This window comes from Pan paniscus, chromosome 19 (genome assembly GCF_029289425.2).
Source record: "Pan paniscus chromosome 19, NHGRI_mPanPan1-v2.0_pri, whole genome shotgun sequence".
Taxonomy (NCBI): Eukaryota; Metazoa; Chordata; class Mammalia; order Primates; family Hominidae; genus Pan; species Pan paniscus.
In genome coordinates, this window is record NC_073268.2 from 97,479,652 (window position 1) to 97,495,942 (window position 16,291).

The 16,291-nt window shown below is 53.5% G+C and overlaps 1 protein-coding gene across 3 annotated transcripts in view; it reads left to right on the forward strand.

The window, feature by feature from the left end:
- RPTOR (regulatory associated protein of MTOR complex 1) overlaps positions 1–16,291 on the forward strand; it is a 417,904-nt gene that overhangs the window by 354,130 nt on the left and 47,483 nt on the right. For all 3 annotated transcript variants that reach the window (XM_063599478.1, XM_003831138.7, XM_055101956.2), the window contains one exon: positions 4,829–4,947. In XM_063599478.1, coding sequence (XP_063455548.1) covers positions 4,829–4,947 — 119 coding nt within the window. The remainder of the gene's footprint in view (positions 1–4,828; positions 4,948–16,291) is intronic.

The following is a 16,291-nucleotide window of genomic DNA, read 5'->3' on the forward strand; positions in this document are numbered from 1 at the left end:
ACTTTTCCAATGCTACAGGATTATGTTTTTAGGGCAAAAGTCCTTAACTAAAGGCCATTATGATGTTTGTCTCGTAGGGGTACTGAATATGCTGAGTAAACGATGCAGACGCACCACCCATCCGGCCCGGGAGGTGCTGCGTCTTCCCTGTGGGCAGCTGCAGGGCCCACGGCTCCGGCCGGCCCAGGAGGAGGGAGGGCGGAGCGGCTGGTCAGCGTGATTCTCGTAACAGCCACACCGAGTTGTGGGTGCAGCCCCTGAGGGGTCAGGAGGGGTCACAAGAAAGGGGCCGCTGCGGAAGCCCTCGGCCTGGGGCACTGGTTCCCCAGGATGGCAGAGGGTCTTGGCCATCACAGACTGGGTGAGCACATCAGAGGGCGCAACCCGCTCTGCCGACCCCTCAGCCTTGGGGTGGCGGCTGGCAACTGTCACCTGCAGGAAGACTCTGTCTTCTCTGAACTGCTCCGACAGCCCGAGAGCTTCTGGGATTCAGAGTCGGCCAGAGCTCTGAGTAAATTTCCCCGCCGTGTATGCTATTTGGAAAGCTGTGGCCATTGGGCTCTGAACAATAACTTCTAAAACCATTCATTATGATCTTTTATTACTTTTAGTCTAGACATGAAAATAGGTTCTCCGTGCTTACAGGGAGTTCTGTGAGTGCCAGCAGGGGCCCTTTCTAAGCTCAACACCCCTGGTCCCTGACTCCCTGCAGGGCAGGACCCGGGCAGCCCCACCTCCTTCCTGGTGGACTCGAATCCGATGGGAAGTTCTCTGCGGTCTGTTTTGGGGACTGGCAGATTTTACAACAGGACAGTTCATACAACGGAGCCTGAGAGAAGATTGTGGCCAAACCAAGGAAAGACGTGAAATAAAGACAGCAGTTCCGTGATCACAGCGTCATACTTTTTACTAGTACATAGTTATAAAATCCACTGTCGCTAAAAAGACTGGCAAAAATTAGATTTTTTTTTCCCCTGTTGAGTCACAAACAGTATTTCGACTTTGATATAAGTGGAAGTCTGCACGAAGGTCGACAACAATAGCGTTGGCCCTCGGTACGCGTGGGGGACTCAAGGGCCCAGGGCCCACGACGCTCAGTCCTGCTAGGAAAGGCGTGGCAGCTGTGCGTCCCCCACACACGTCCCCCGTCGTGCTTGCATCGTCTCTAGATTCCTTATAATACCAAACCAGCACAGTGTGTCAACACTGGTTATGCTCTCTTGTTTTTTTTTATGTGTATTACTTTTTGGTTTGTTTTCAAATATTTTCGATCTGCGGTTGGTTGAATCCATGGATGTAGAGGGCCAACTGTAATAAAAATCTGTTTTTAAAAATTAGATGAAAGTGGCCAGGCGCAGTGGCGCACGCCTGTAATCCCAGCACTTTGGGAGGCCAAGGCAGGTGGATCACGAGGTCAGGAGATTAAGACCATCCTGCCTAACACGGTGAAACCCGTCTCTACTAAAAATACAAAAAAAAAAAAAAGCCGGGCGTGGTGGTGGGCGCCTGTAGTCCCAGCTCCTCAGGAGGCTAAGGCAGGAGAATGGCATGAACCCAGGAGGCAGAGCTTGCAGTGAGCCGGGATCGTGCTGCTGCACTCCAGCCTGGGCAACAGAGCGAGACTCTGTCTCAAAAAAAAAAAAAAAAGTTAGATGAAAGTAGCAGCTAATACATCTCACACACACCCCCACCCCGCCCTGCACATTGCCAAGGTCCTTACCTGGAGTGTCCTGTGGAGCCCTGACCTAGACCCCAGGTGTCCGCGTCTGTGGCCCCCACACTGTGGGTGAGGCTTGAGCAGCCACCAGCCTGCACCCTCCTCGCACTCTACCGGGGCCGCCGGGAGTCGGGGGCCTCCTGCCGTGCCTGCCCTGGGTTCCGGGCTTGCCCAGTGCCCTATTCTTCACAGTGGCCTGGTCCTCACCCCCGGGTCTTGTGAGGAGGGTTCTCATATAAGACCAGCTGCCCCTCACAGCCCCTTCACGGGGCAGTCGAGCCTCGTGGGGAGCTGCTTCAATGCCTCACTCAGCTGTGGGGAGCCCAGGACCCCAGAATAATCAAGGGGAGTGGGTCTCAGGTGGGCAGTCATCAACGGGCATCTTACGGGGCCATCCTGTCACCCGTGGTAGAGAGTGTCGTGGAGCTAGGCGGTAGCGAACTTCGCCAGTGAGGCCGCATCTCCTCCTCACCAGGGCCTGTCGCGGGAGCGAATTCAAAGCCAAATCTCCTAGCCCACCCACCCACTCTAAAAAAAAAAATGAGGACGCAGCCATCACCGATGTCCTTGTGTTGCACGGAGCAGTTCCTAGGAGCCGGCTCCGCTGGGGTAGAGAAGACTCTAGGGATGTTCCCACAGTCTGGACCGATTTTACATTTCCGAGACTTGCTTGTGGATCCACACGGCTATCGCAGAGCTGTGCAATCTGAGAGCTGGAAGGCTTCGGTTCTGTCCTAGTACACGCGGTGCAGGACCACGGTTGAGCAGAAGGTGCATCTGCGTGGCACCGTGGCGCTGAAGTCCGGGTGTGCTTGGGCCCTAGGCTCCCAAGACGTCCCCACTGCCTCCTCCTGGGCACAAGGCTCAAGCACAGGGACCGCCGGCCAGGCACACATGTGCATGGGCAAGACCAGCAGGGGACGTGTCCCTGGGAAGAATGCTTCCTTTGGTTGAAGGCTGTAAACTCGCCCTGTGAGGTGAGACATGTCAGCTACCAGAAAAGGTCCCAGCCTCTCATGATTCATGCCAGCACGGGCAGCACAGCAGCAGAGCGTGATCTCCTAGATGGCAGCGTGACCTCCTAGATGGCAGCTGAGCTCAATTCCACACGGCTCAGTCCTGGAGACACTCACTCACTGCAACACGCATTCATCATGGGGGCCTCTTCAGGAGCCACGGGCATGGGGCTTCCCTGACCTCTGCACTCACGGTGGGGGCACGCACAGCAGGGGTAGACACTGGCCCGCCATATGTGGAGCTGAAGTAGAGCTCGTCTTGGGCTCCCTTAGCGGAGTCCATAGGTGGAGGTGAGCCAGTGGCCTCAGGCATCTGCAGAACCCACACACACATTGACTTTCGCACCCGCCTCCATCTCCGTGGACTTGACTGTGTCGTGCAAAACCCGCTCCACGTGCGCAGCTGTGTTCCTGCAGTGACACGAGGCCCTCCACTGGCTTTTGATGCTTCAGCTCTTTCACCAACAATCAGGTGGACTGGAATCACACCTCACTCGAAATCCTTTGAATCTATTTAGTGAACAAGCACTTGCTTCTCAGCAAATTGTCTAGCTTCCCCAAAAATAAAGAAGATGGAGTTCTATGTGGCTGGATCCCTTTTCAACTCCCAGCACTGAGGGCAGGGCCCTGTCTGCCTCCGCCTCTGGGGTGAAGCCTGGCAGGAAACTGCCACTCCTGGTGCCCGCAGGCAGGGGAGGCAGCGCCTAGTCCCGCTCTGCCCTCCACGCTCAGCGCCTCTGGTCCTCGGCCCAGCCCTTGCTGGACATGCAGCCTCTACCAGGATTGCTGCTTCCCTTCTCGGCCTCTCTGGGTCCAGTGTGGCGTGGACAACAGTTCGGCAATGCCTGCTCCATCAGCCTCCTCCCTGGCCTCAGCCAATGCTGACTGTGCCAGGAGCCCACATGGCCCGTGCCTGCCCCTCCCTTCTGGTTTCCAAGTGCTCACAGCCCCCACCCCGCAATCTCTGATTGGCTCCTGCAGGCTTCCGTCGGGTATCCCCCAAGGCTCCGCGTCCCCATCACCTCTGCGTTTTATTGTTCAATGTCTTAGATCTTGTTTGTGCTACCCCTGCCTCGCTCCACCCTTCCTTTGCCCAGAGAATGATCCTCCTTCCCTTCAAAGCCTGGCTCCTTCGTGCCTCTTCCGCCAGGCCTTCCCGGCCTTCACCTCCTAGCCCACTGCTGACAGAAGGAGTCACTCGCTCTTTCTGCGTCTCCCTGAGGCCGCACGCTGTCGTGGACGTAGCATGGCTCAAAGGTTTGATGGGTGTGCGTTCACATCCTTCATCCTCTGGGCCTCACCTTCCTTGGCGACGCTGGGGGTAACACCTGCCTGTAGGATTGCTGGGGAATTAAATAGGACCGAACAGCCGCACCGACGAAGCCTCAGCGCTTCCCTCCATGCCCACGACTCACCAGTGTTATTTATAAATGAGTCTGAGTCCCTGCTGGGTCCTGCCTTGTCTGTCTTTGTATCCGAGTATGCAGCACAGAACCTTGCATTGAGTGTTGGGTGAGTCGGGAGAGGCTTAGGGACAAAAGTCACAGCACATCAACCTTTCGTGAAATCCTAGCATCTCAGAGCAGGGCCAGTGCCTGGAGGTGGGCAGGAAGCACGTGGAGGTGGGCAGGAAGCACGTGGAGGTGGGCAGGAAGCACTCCCTGGGTCACAGTGCACAGCAGCACGTGCTGAACTTGGTGCGGTGCGGACGTCCATGCCACGTGCATCACTACCCATGGGCCGCGGAGGCTCCTAGAAATCTAGGATGTGACATCAGACGCTCCTCCGGGAGTGTGGTCATGCCCTCCGATCCGCTGAGGCATTTCAAGGAAAGTTACACCCTTTCCAATGCAGTTTTCCTTTTAGAAAGATTTGGCCTCAGTAGATGAATCCATGTGATCAAGCCTAGTGATCAGCTAGGATTCTTGAATCTCGGGACCCGTTGCCAGAATAACAAAATGGGGGCTTCCTGTAACCTCAGCTCTTTAAAGCAACACTTCTGATACCAGGGTTAGGGTTTCAGAAAATGCAGCTGCCTTAGGAGCCTCATTGGCAGCTACTTTCCACTAAAACATCTTCCATTTCTCTCTCTCAGGAGTTTCCTTTAACAGTGTTTACACTCAGATTTGGAGAGTCCTGCTGCACCTGGCTGCTGACCCCTATCCAGAGGTCTCGGACGTGGCCATGAAAGTACTCAACAGCATCGCCTACAAGGTACGTGCCGGGTGCTCCCCACCGCGCTCCAGCTGCTGATTCTCGGTTACGAGTATGCACGCCAGGAACTCCAGGTGTGCCCGGGTCCACACCACGGTTTAGAAAGTAACAAAACGAGCTTCAGCAAATATCTTAAATCTGGAGATGTACACAGTACACCCCAAACTCTGTGTCTGTGCAGCTCCCACGTGGGCAGAGGGTGCTGGATTTACTGACGCCTGTCAAGGCAATTAGGGGAGGACTGCCATTATCTTTCAGGATCCTCTGGTGTCTGGGTGAGCTACAGTGCTGGCCCTTCTTCCATTTTTTTTTCTTTCTTTACTTAATTATTTATAAGAGATGGGGTCTCCCTGTGTTGCCCAGGCTGGTCTTGAACTCCTGGGCTCGAGGGATCCTCCTGCCTCAGCCTCCCAAAGTGCTGGGATTACAAGCGTGAGCCACTGCACCTGTTTTTTGTTTTTGTAAGACAGTCTCACTCTGTCCAGACTAGAATGCAGTGACCTGATCACGGCTCACTGTAGCCTCCAACTCCTGGGCTCAAGCAATCCTCCCACCTCAGCCTTGGAAGTAGCCGGGACTACAGGTGCACACCACCACACCCGGCTAATTTTTAAATTTTTTGTAGAGACAGGGTCTCAGTGTGTTGCCCAAGCTGGTCTCTAACTCCTCAGTTCAAGTGATCCTCCTGCCTTGGCCTCCTGAAGTGCTGGGATTACAGGCATGAGCCACCACACCCAGACTTTTTTTCCCTTTCTGATAGCAGTAATTTTTGACTCATTCAAAACCCTTCCAGTTAATGGTTTCTTATTCATGGCCATTCTAGCTAAAGGGAACTTTTCAAAGAATCAGTTTTTGGTTTCATTGGTTTTTCTCTGTTGTTTGTCCATTTTCCATTTGATTGAATGAGCTTTCATCAATAAAGCCTGCTTTCTTCTGCTTACTTTGAGTTTAATTTGCTCTTCTCATCCTAGTTTCTTAAGGTAGAAGCAGAGGTCATTGATTTTAGTCCTTTCTCTTTGGGGACTGTAAACTCTTCTCAGTCCCTTTTGTGAGCTCTGGGCATGTGGCCTACCGCCTTCCCGCTGTTTTTTCTCTGCCTCATGTGTTGTCACTCTACCCTTGAGCAGATGAATACTTAGTCAAAGACCCCAGGGGCCTCTCCTGCAGACCTTGGAAGCTTTCCCCTCTCCAGTGCTCTGTCCTGCAAATTGTCACCACCTCAGCCTCCCTGGAGCCCCAGTCTCTGTCTCCTGTTCCCTGAAAGTGCTGGGCTCCCCGTCTCTGCGCTGTGGCCTGGGACTGCCTGAAACCACCTGCAAGCCGGACACAGGGCAGCTGTTTATTTCTGTTCTCTCAGGGATCACAGGCCTGTGACACCCAGCACCTAGTGTCCAGAAACAATTGTTTACGGTATTTGTCCTGGTTTTCTAGTTGCTTATGGAAGTTGGATGATTTATGTGGAATTAGAAGTCACTCATTATAGCACTTAAAAATTTTTTGGTAACTTTTTGATAAAACTTCAAAAGCTTACAGAAATGTTGCAGGAAGAATGCAGGGAAAGGCCACACTCTTGCAGCCTCTGTGGTGTTCTACGTCTTCATCTGACCTCGTCACAGCTATGGCGTTGGCTTGGGTATCACTCAGTGCCAGGGTCTGCAGGGTTGAGGAGCCACGGCTTCCCATCCTAGTCCATCGCTTTTTTCAAATGTGCTATCGAGTCCCCCCCTCTCATTTGCTGTGGCCTTCTGGGTCCTGGCCAGCCATCGAGCCAGGGTTCCTGCAGCTCCTCAGCTCCTTTTGCTGATATTATACTTGTGTGGCTTTCGGTTCCTTCAACTAAGTTATTTTCTGTTGGTCTAGTTATATCTTAGATGGAAATCACCTTACCGTCTGCAGTTGGTTCTTCTTCAGTTCTTTTTTTTTTTTTTCTCTTGCTCTGTTGCCAGGCTGGAGTGCAGTGGTGCAATCTCAGCTCACTGCAGCCTCCGCCTCCCAGGTTCAAGCAGTTCTGCTGCCTCAGCCTCCCGAGTAGCTGGGACTACAGGCGTGAGCCACCACACCCGGCTAATTTTTGTATTTTTAGGAGAGACGAGGGCTTTCACCGTGTTGGCCAGGATGGTCTTGGTCTCTTGACCTCGTGATCCGCCTGCCTCGGCCTCCCAAAGTGCTGGGATTACAGGCGTGAGCCACTGCGCCTGGCCTGTTCTTTATAGTATCACAGGTAATAGTCACAAGTAGCCTATTGGCCAACTTGGAAAGGTCCAGATTGTTTAATTCTGCACCGGCCTCCCCTCCTGCAGCGGACTCTGCCACTTCCTTCGTCACCACATCCCCGCAGCGGATTGTGCCACCTCCTTCATCACCGTGTGGTGTGGCCAGCTGCACGGGCACCTGGAGACGTTCATCCCCAGGCAGCAGGCCGTCTCCTCAGGTTTCTTTTATGTGTTACTGGCCTGTTGAAAATAGCCAGTCAATTAAGTTAATGTTTTCATTATGCGGTAAGAAAACTAAGAAATAATATAATTATTTGCTTTTAAACTAGGAATAAGATAAATACAAAAATAAACCTTAGGCTGGGTGTGGTGGCTCACACCTGTAATCCCAGCACTTTGGGAGGCCAAGGCGAGAGAGGATCGCTTGAGCCCAGGTGTTTTGAGACCAGCCTGGGAAACATAGTGAAACCCCGTCTCTACAAAATAGTAGCAAGTTAGCCGGGCACGGTGGCAAGCACTTGTGGTCGCAGCTACCCAGGAGGATGAGGCTGGAAGATCCCTTGAGCCCAGGAGCTCAAGGCTGCAGTGAGCTATGATTGCGCCACTGCACTTCATCCCGGGCAGCAGAGTGAGACCATGTCTTTTAAAATAATGTTTAAAAATATATGTTTGTTACACATTATGGTCTGAGACCAAGAAGGGGAGGCAGTAAAGCAGACAGGAAGGAAATAAGGAAGAAAAGAAAGTCGTAAGACTGCACAAACACCCCTGAGGAAGCCACCCACGGAGGCCCCAGACCAGAGCAACCGGTCCCGAGGCCTCTCAGGTGAGCTGACGCTCTGGAGGATTGGGACTGAAACCGTCACATCTGCCTGCTACGGATTAGGGAAAATCGGTTCTTACCACTTACCACTGCCCTTTTAGACTCTAAATAGCCTCTACCACTTTTACTTTAAGATTTCAAGGTTGGGTTTTAAATAGCCATTTTCACTAAAATAATTGTAAAAGCTTTTTACGAACATTAATAAATGGTTTAAGTTTTTAGAGTTGATGGCCAGTTCGCGTCTCTGCTGGCAGTTCTCTGACACACAGGAGCGTCTGGTGGCCTCTTCTTTTCTCTCGGAGGCACAGGATGGCTGTGGCCATGGACCACCCTTGCTCTATCCTGACTGCACAGTTGGAGGCCAGCGCTATTTAGGAGGTTTGATCGTTTTCCCCCAATTAACTTAGCTTCTTGGGTATTTTGATCATGATGAAATCAGTATTCAGCCTATTTAAGTTTATTTTTCAGTGGCTTTTGTGTATTTAACCTTACTGAAAAATTAGCCTGAATTATTTTAAACTGTAATCCGAGTGCCTAATCTTGAAATATAAGGACTATTAAGTGCGTTCCTGTGGACCTGGCCTCCAGTTGTTAAATAGCTCCTCCCGGGAAGCTCTCGAGCCTGTGTAGCACAGAAGCCACTGCTCTCTGCTCTTCAGCAAACATCCCAGCACAGACTCCACAGCCCAGCACCCTTTTGGATTGTGTGTGACATGTAGTGTAGCTGGACGGCCCGCCCCCCTCTCCCGCCACGGTAAGGCAGTTAAGCACCTGCGTCTACCTTTCATGTTAGCAGGTTATAGCAACTCGAACACACGGCTTTGTCGTGCTATCCGATTGAGACCCAGAAACCGCCATAAAAGTGGCATTTGCCTTCTGTGCCTGCTTTGCCATTCTAGAATGACACAGAGACCTTAAGGCACATGGCCATCACTCCAGCAGACATGCCACAGCCAGAGGGGTGGAGACCAGAGTCAAGAGAAGGCCTCTGCTAGAGACCTTGCTATGCATAGCACAACGCAGCATGAGCTTGTGTGTGTGTGTCTGTGTGCGTGTGTGTGCACGCGTGTGTGTGTGTCTGAGTGTATATGTGTGTGGGTTTAAGAGTAAACATTGCTACTAAAGCATTTGGAAGCATAAATCTTTCTTGTCTTCATTTTAATTTCAAGAAATGCCTTATTTTCCTGCTCTAGGAACTGAAGGGATTACATTTCATTTTACAGAGAAACGAGCCTATTTTAGATATTTAACTCTGAAGCCAAATTTTTGTTCATCAGAGTCTAAAACAGCCTTATTACTATGGAATGCCCTGTAGAATTCTATATTCAAATACAGAAATTGCCACCAGCTCTGTATGAGAGAACCCACACAGCTCCAGAGCTGTGGTCTGATTTCATGTATTTATAATATATTTCGATTCCCATTCCATGGGCTTGGGGTTTTCATTTTGCTTTTACCTCCCTTTTCTCTTGGTTTAGTTTTGGGGGTGTTGTTTGTTTGTTTTGTTTTGAGACAGGGTCTCACTCTATCACCCAGGCTGGAGTTCAGTGATCCAGTCACGGCTCACTGCAGCCTCGACCTCCTGGGCTCAAGTGATCCTCCCACCTCAGCCTCCTAAGTAGCTGGGACTACAGGGGCGCACCACCATGCCTAGCTAATTTTCGTATTTTTTGTAGAGATGGGGTTTCACCATGTTGCCCAGGCTGGTCTCAAACTCCTAGGCTCAAGTGATTCACCCACATTTCCCTCCCAAAATGCCAGGATTACAGGCATGAGCCACTGCACCTGGCCTGCTTTTAGGTTTTTTTAAGGAAAATTTCAGACTATGTAGAAGTAGAAAGAAGAGACTGATGCCCCTCAGGAGCCTGCCTGTGGCCCCAGCAGTTCTCACCTCAGTGGTTTTAGGACAATGCCAAGAAAGAACCTTCAAGCCACAGGTGGTCACCTGTCGGGGCACATGTGCTCATGATCACTGCTTATATTATAATTTATGAGAAAACGTGTGAGCATAAATGCACAAACTCACCTAGAAGCACCGCTGCAGCCTCTTGATACTGTGAAGAGTGTGTGTGCATGTGCGCTGGCCACTGCCTCTGTCGCAGGACTCATGCATGCAGACAGAGATGAGAAAGGGGTGTACTTAACGAAAGGTCAAATTGATGGCAGTGGCAGCCAGTCTGGGAGCGGCCACTGCCATGATGCCAGCTACAGCTGGGGAGGTGTGGCCAGGGCCGTGTGCTCCACAAAGCTGGCAGGAGGCAGGGACCGGTGGAATCCCACCCCCTTCCAAACTGGCAGGGCGGGAGCCTCATGCTCCCCAGGCACAGCTACAGCCACCCAGCCACAACTCTGGATCCAGGCATCTCTGTGCTCTTGGGGGCCGGGAGCAGGCAGGAACCCCACCCTCCCAGCCACAGCTGCAGCCACCCAGCTGTGGCTCCAGACCCAGCCATCTCTGCTCTTGGGGACCAGGAGCGGGCAGGAGCTCCACCCTCCCAGGTGCAGCTGCAGCCACCCGGCATGGCTCCTCTGTGCTCTCAGGGGCCCAGGAAGTGCCCCTACCCCTGCAGGCTTGGAAGCGTCTGCTCCCGCTCCCTGGCCTCTCCCTGCTCCTGGCACCCACTTCAATCTCAGAGCAAAGTTGAGGCTGTACCCAGGTGCTGTTGCAACCAGCCGGCTGTGCACACGCTCGGGGCAGTGCTCACATGCCAACCGCCTGCTACGTCAGCCCCCTCTGGACTTTGGGCACCAATGAGCATGGGAGGGAGGCTGAGGGTGGGGACTGAGGGCAGTTTGGCACTGGCCTGCAGGTGCCCCTCGGCACAATCAGCCTGGGTGTTATGGATGATGGCAGGAGGCAGACAGGGTCCTGGGCAGAAAGGGGCGGGTCCCCAGTGAAGTGCCACCTTCAAGCCAGGGACAGCCTGAAGCCTGGGGGCTGGGCTGATGGACCAGAATGAGAACTTTTGGTGCTTTTTCCAAGCCTGCCCATGGCTGCCCATGAATCAGTCAGCACATACTTCCTCCCGTTTGAAGCCCATAAAAACCCTGGACTCAGCCAGACTCGAGGAAACGATGGCATAACCTGCCTTCAGAAAGGAGCTACCCATGCCGGGGTCTCCTCTCTGCTGAGAGCTGAGCAGATGTCAGGAAAACCAGCTGTGGAGAGGAGCTACCCACTCCAGGGTCTCCTCTCTGCTGAGAACTGAGCAGACACTGGGAAAACCAGCTGCGGATAGGAGCTGCACACTCCAGGGTCTCCTCTCTGCTGAGAGCTGAGCAGACGTCGGGAAAACCAGCTGCGGAGAGGAGCTACCCACTCCAGGGTCTCCTCTCTGCTGAGAGCTGAGCAGACGTCAGGAAAACCAGCTGCGGAGAGGAGCTACCCGCTCCAGGGTCTCCTCTCTGCTGAGAGCTGAGCAGACGTTGGGAAAACCAGCTGCGGAGAGGAGCTACCCACTCCCGGGTCTCCTCTCTGCTGAGAGCTGAGCAGACGTCGGGAAAACCAGCTGCGGAGAGGAGTTACCCACTCCAGGGTCTCCTCTCTCCTGAGAGCTGAGCCGATGTCGGGAAAACCAGCCGCGGAGAGGAGCTGCGCACTCCAGGGTCTCCTCTGCTGAGAGCTGAGCAGACGTCGGGAAAACCAGCTGCGGAGAGGAGTTACCCACTCCAGGGTCTCCTCTCTGCTGAGAGCTGAGCAGACGTCGGGAAAACCAGCTGCGGGGAGGAGCTACCCACTCCAGGGCCTCCTCTCTGCTGAGAGCTGAGCAGACGTCAGGAAAACCAGCTGCAGAGAGGAGTTACCCACTCCAGGGTCTCTTTTCTGCCGAGAGCAGAATGCTTATCAGGACAGTCTGCCTCCGGAGAGGAGCTACCAACTGTGGGTCTCCTCTGAGCTATTCTGTTGCTCAGTAAAACTCCTCTTCAGCTTGCTCAACCTCCACTTGTCCGTGTACCTCATTCTTCCTGGATGCAGGACAAGAACTTGGGACCCACCAAATGTCAGGGCTACAAGAGCTCTAACACAAACAGGGCTGAAACATGCCCCTTGCTTGCCACTTTGCAGATGACAAGAAAGAGAGAAGAGAAAAGGAGAGAAGAGCTACAGCCCTTCAGGGAACCCAGACCTAGGAGCTCCCTGAGATAGGGCTGTGATGCCATCTCTGGGGCTCTGCAGTTCCTGGCGTCTCCAAGCTTCCAGGTGCCACCACGTTCCCCAGTGCCAGATGTTGAAGCTGCTTGTAGTACACCTGGCCCAGCCACAGCCTTGCAGGGAGCAGGCACCCATGCCAGTGCCTAAAGCTGCCCACCCCCCTGCAGCCAGCATGCATGGCTGCGCACAGTGGCTGGACCCCACATTCACTCTCACACCCCTCACCACTCTGTGCCTGGCTTGCCTTTGGCAGGTGTGAGATGCGGGCCAGCAGTGTGAGCCAAGCGCAGCCTGCCAGGCTGAATGGGCATAACAAGCCCAGTGGGCCCAAGTAAAAACTCGGGCAAAGGCGTCACCAGCCACAGAGGTTTCTGGCTGGCAAAGCAATACCCCAAGGATCCCATGACATTTTGATCTACTTATAAAATGAAGACCTAAGTTACTGATAAAGTAAATAAACATTGGCCGGGTGCGATGGCTCACACCTGTAATCCCAGCACTTTGGGAGGCCAAGGCGGGCGGATCACTTGAGGCCAGGAGTTCCAGACCAGCCTGGCTAAGAGTCTCTACTAAAAATACAAAAATTAGCTGGGTGTGGTGATGCACTCTTGTAGTCCCAGCTACTCAGGAAGCTGAGGCACAAGCATTGCTCGAACCCAGGAGACAGAGATTGCGGTGAGCCGAGATCACACCACTGCACTCCAGCCTGGCAACAGAGCGAGACTCTTATCTGAAAAAAGTAAAAGAAAGAGAATGAAAATAAAGATTGAGATACCCAGGAAAGCATATTCCAAAGCACCAAACATCCTAAGCCTGATGCCTGGCTTCATGCTTTCGTAGCATGAGTTACTTATGGATAGGTTTCATTTTTTTTTTTTTGAGACTGAGTCTCACTATGTCGCCCAGGCTGGAGTGCAGTGGCGCGATCTCAGCTCACTGCAACCTCCATCTCCCAGGTTCAAGCAATTCTGCTGCCTCGGCTTCCCACGTAGCTGGGATTACAGGCGCGCGCTACCATGCCCAGCTAATTTTTGTATTTTTAGTAGAGACGGGGTTTCACCGTTGTTGGCCAGGCTGGTCTTGAACTCCCGACCTCAAGTGATCCACCTGCCTCGGCCTCCCAAAGTGCTGGGATTACAGGCATGAGCCACTGCACCCGGCCATGGATACATTTCTTTTAAAATCACATTGTCATGCCAGAATTTTCTCTCCTCCTACTTGACAGCCTCTCTTAGAACCCAGAGAGCCCGGTCTGTGTCTCCCTACCCTCTGTTCTCTCAAGCTGCCTGAATCGTAAGGATTTCTTAATTCAGCATGTTTGCAATTAGCCTCTAGACCAAAGTAGTTCTGCACTGCTAAAACTGTCTTTACCTCTGAAATTCTCTGAAATTTCTCTTCCAGTGATCTCAGCCGATCTGCATATAGATATTCTGATTTCTTTTTAACCTCGTCAAATGGCATTTCCTTAACTGAGACAGACAGTTCTCTGTTGCCACCGTGATCCCTCCCTCTAGAACCGCACCTCTCTGAAGCCATTGGACTCTCTCCCAGCTCAGGGCCCCTCCGGGAATCGTGAGCTCTATGTCCAGCCCCTGAAGGCCGTGCTGCCCATCCCACCCCTGCCTGGTTTCAGCGGTGGCCTGCTGCGTGGAAGTGTCTGACTGCCTCTCCCACCAAGCCACGGGCGTGCACACCCTCTGCGTCCTCAGCAAGCGTTCGCCTCACCTGCCTCAGTTCCCGCACCTCCACCCCAAGGATGGATGCTCAGAACAGTGGGATGAGCCGCCCCAGGAATGTGGCATGCCAGCAGCACTAATGAACATGAACAGCCTGGACACATGTCACACCTATGGCTTGAAAGCTTGTCATGCGCATGCTCATTCCCCTCACTGCAGACCTGGGGAACGAGGGCAGCATCAGCCTGGACTAGCATAGCTACAGAATCAGACGTGGCCCTGCCTTAGAGCCACACTGCCCAATGCTGGCCCGTGGGCCCCTGCCCAGCTAGAGCAGAAGCACCCCTGGATCGCCCATCCAGATGGAGATGCCCTGTTCCCCTGCAGAGATGCAGACTCCAGGCTCTGGGGTGGCGGCCGGGAATCTGTTCTCAGTGAGACAGTACTGTGCAGCTGCAGGCAGCGGCTGCCCCACCAGCACCCTCGCGGGGGTCATAGCCACGAGCACCCTCGCCGGAGTCATAGCCACGAGCACCCTCACGGGGGTCATAGCCACGAGCACCCTCACGGGGGTCATAGCCATGAGGCACTAGGTTGGCTCTTGGAGTCTGGGGCTCCTTCAGGCAGGGACAGCACCAGCTTTGCCCTGAGCCCCATTCTAGTTCTGCTAGCTTTCAGCCAGTGACTTCATGCCTCTCAGCTTGCATTTCTCCATCTATAAAACTTAAAACTGGGATCATTGTATGACCCCCACCCCCTAGGGCTGTGGTAAGAAAGGCAGAGCCCCGTCCCTGTGCCGCCTGGGTGCAGCGGGGGCTCCATACAGCGAGCTGCATCGTCAGCACTCGTGTCTGTGTCCGGTGCCACCCAGGTGCAGAGAGGGCTCCACACAGCAATCTGCATCGTCAGCACTCGTGTCTATGTCGCCATCAGCTCCTTGGCCATCTCACCATCCTCTGTGGAAAAGGGGCCACAGCAACTCCAGAACCTCCCGAGCCTTCCCACACACCCGGGTCTGAGGAGGGAAGGAGCTGGTGGGCTGAAACACCTCGGCCTCCACTGACGCGGCATTCTCTTCCTGCAGCGCCTAGGACTGAGGGCACCGTGGCCCCAAGTGAAATTCCTTAAGGCTTCCTTTGTAACTAATGGGCATCTTGTTAAGAGTCACCACGTTGCTTTAATGGAATAATACCTAGGACTTACTTTTCCAAAAGAAGAGTTCATAGGATTTATCTAGGAAACGCAGTTTGCAGGAAAATGACTTGAAGAAATAGCAGCACACGCTTTTGCAGGGATTTCTTCTCCCCCACCAAGCAGCCAGCGGCCTCTGCGCTATTCTTAGCCCAAAAGTGCCTCTGGATAATCCTCTGGGAATCCCTTTTTAAGAGTTTCTCACACATGAATCCAGATCCTCGATATAAAATTAACAGGAACATTTCTGAAATACTCCACTTCCTCCCAAGATAGAGCAGCCAGAAGCTGACGCTGGCATCCGCAGCCCTGACTGTGTCAAGATCCAGTGGGAAAATTCACTGTCCAAGTCTCTGAAATGTACGGTATTTTTATCTGCATTGGATCAGACGCCCCCGTGTCCTTGTGAGGTGGCGCTCCCGGAACAGGAGACAGGGTGGGTCTCATTCCAGTCCCCGCTTCACCAGCTGCAACAGTCAGGGGTGGATAAAAGACACCTGCAACTCCATCTTCAAAGAGTGTTTATGTGTACACTGGCCCGAGAGAGTGTCTGTGCTGAGAATTCGACTGTTAGCAAAGTCGTATTTGCCACTGCCGAAGGTTGGGCTTGGGGAGTGGAAGAAAGGCCCTGTCTTGTAGCCGTGACCTTGACCCTCTTACAGCTGCCATCCTCTCTGGACTCAGACCTCCCTAGAGGGCGTGTTTGCACACCCTTGACCTCTGCAGGCTGCGAGGGAGCCGGGGCTCTGGCGGTGTACATGCTGAGAAGGGCGCTGTGTCCTCGAGGCAGGCCTGGGCCCACAGAGGCTGTGCGGGCCGCACTCAGCCCTCCAGTTTGCATCTCCAAACCCAGCCTCTGCCATTGCCGTGCCCTCTCTGTTCACCCTTCCTGGTGCTGCACTCTAAGATGGTGGCAGGGACCAGCAGAAAGGACTCTCCCTGGTCCTCTGCCTTTGCCCCTGCCCCAGCCAGCTCTGCAGCTCCTGCTCGCTGCATACCCTGTCCTCACACCGACACCGCAGGCAGGCAGGTCTGCCAGGTCACCTCTGAGGGACACGCTACTCATGTTCACAATCTTGGCCCCACACCCAGCACAATCATCGCTGAGTAAATGTTGAACAAATAAGAAGTGCACAGCTAAAGAAAGCTCCCTCCAGGCCAACGCCCTGTGGTCACTACACTAATGGGGGTGCGGGGGGGGGGGGCTCCTGATCCAGGTGTGTGTCCGTCTCACGAGATTTCCAGAAGTGGTGGAAAATTAGTTTTGTGACAGCAGCCCCAGGTACAA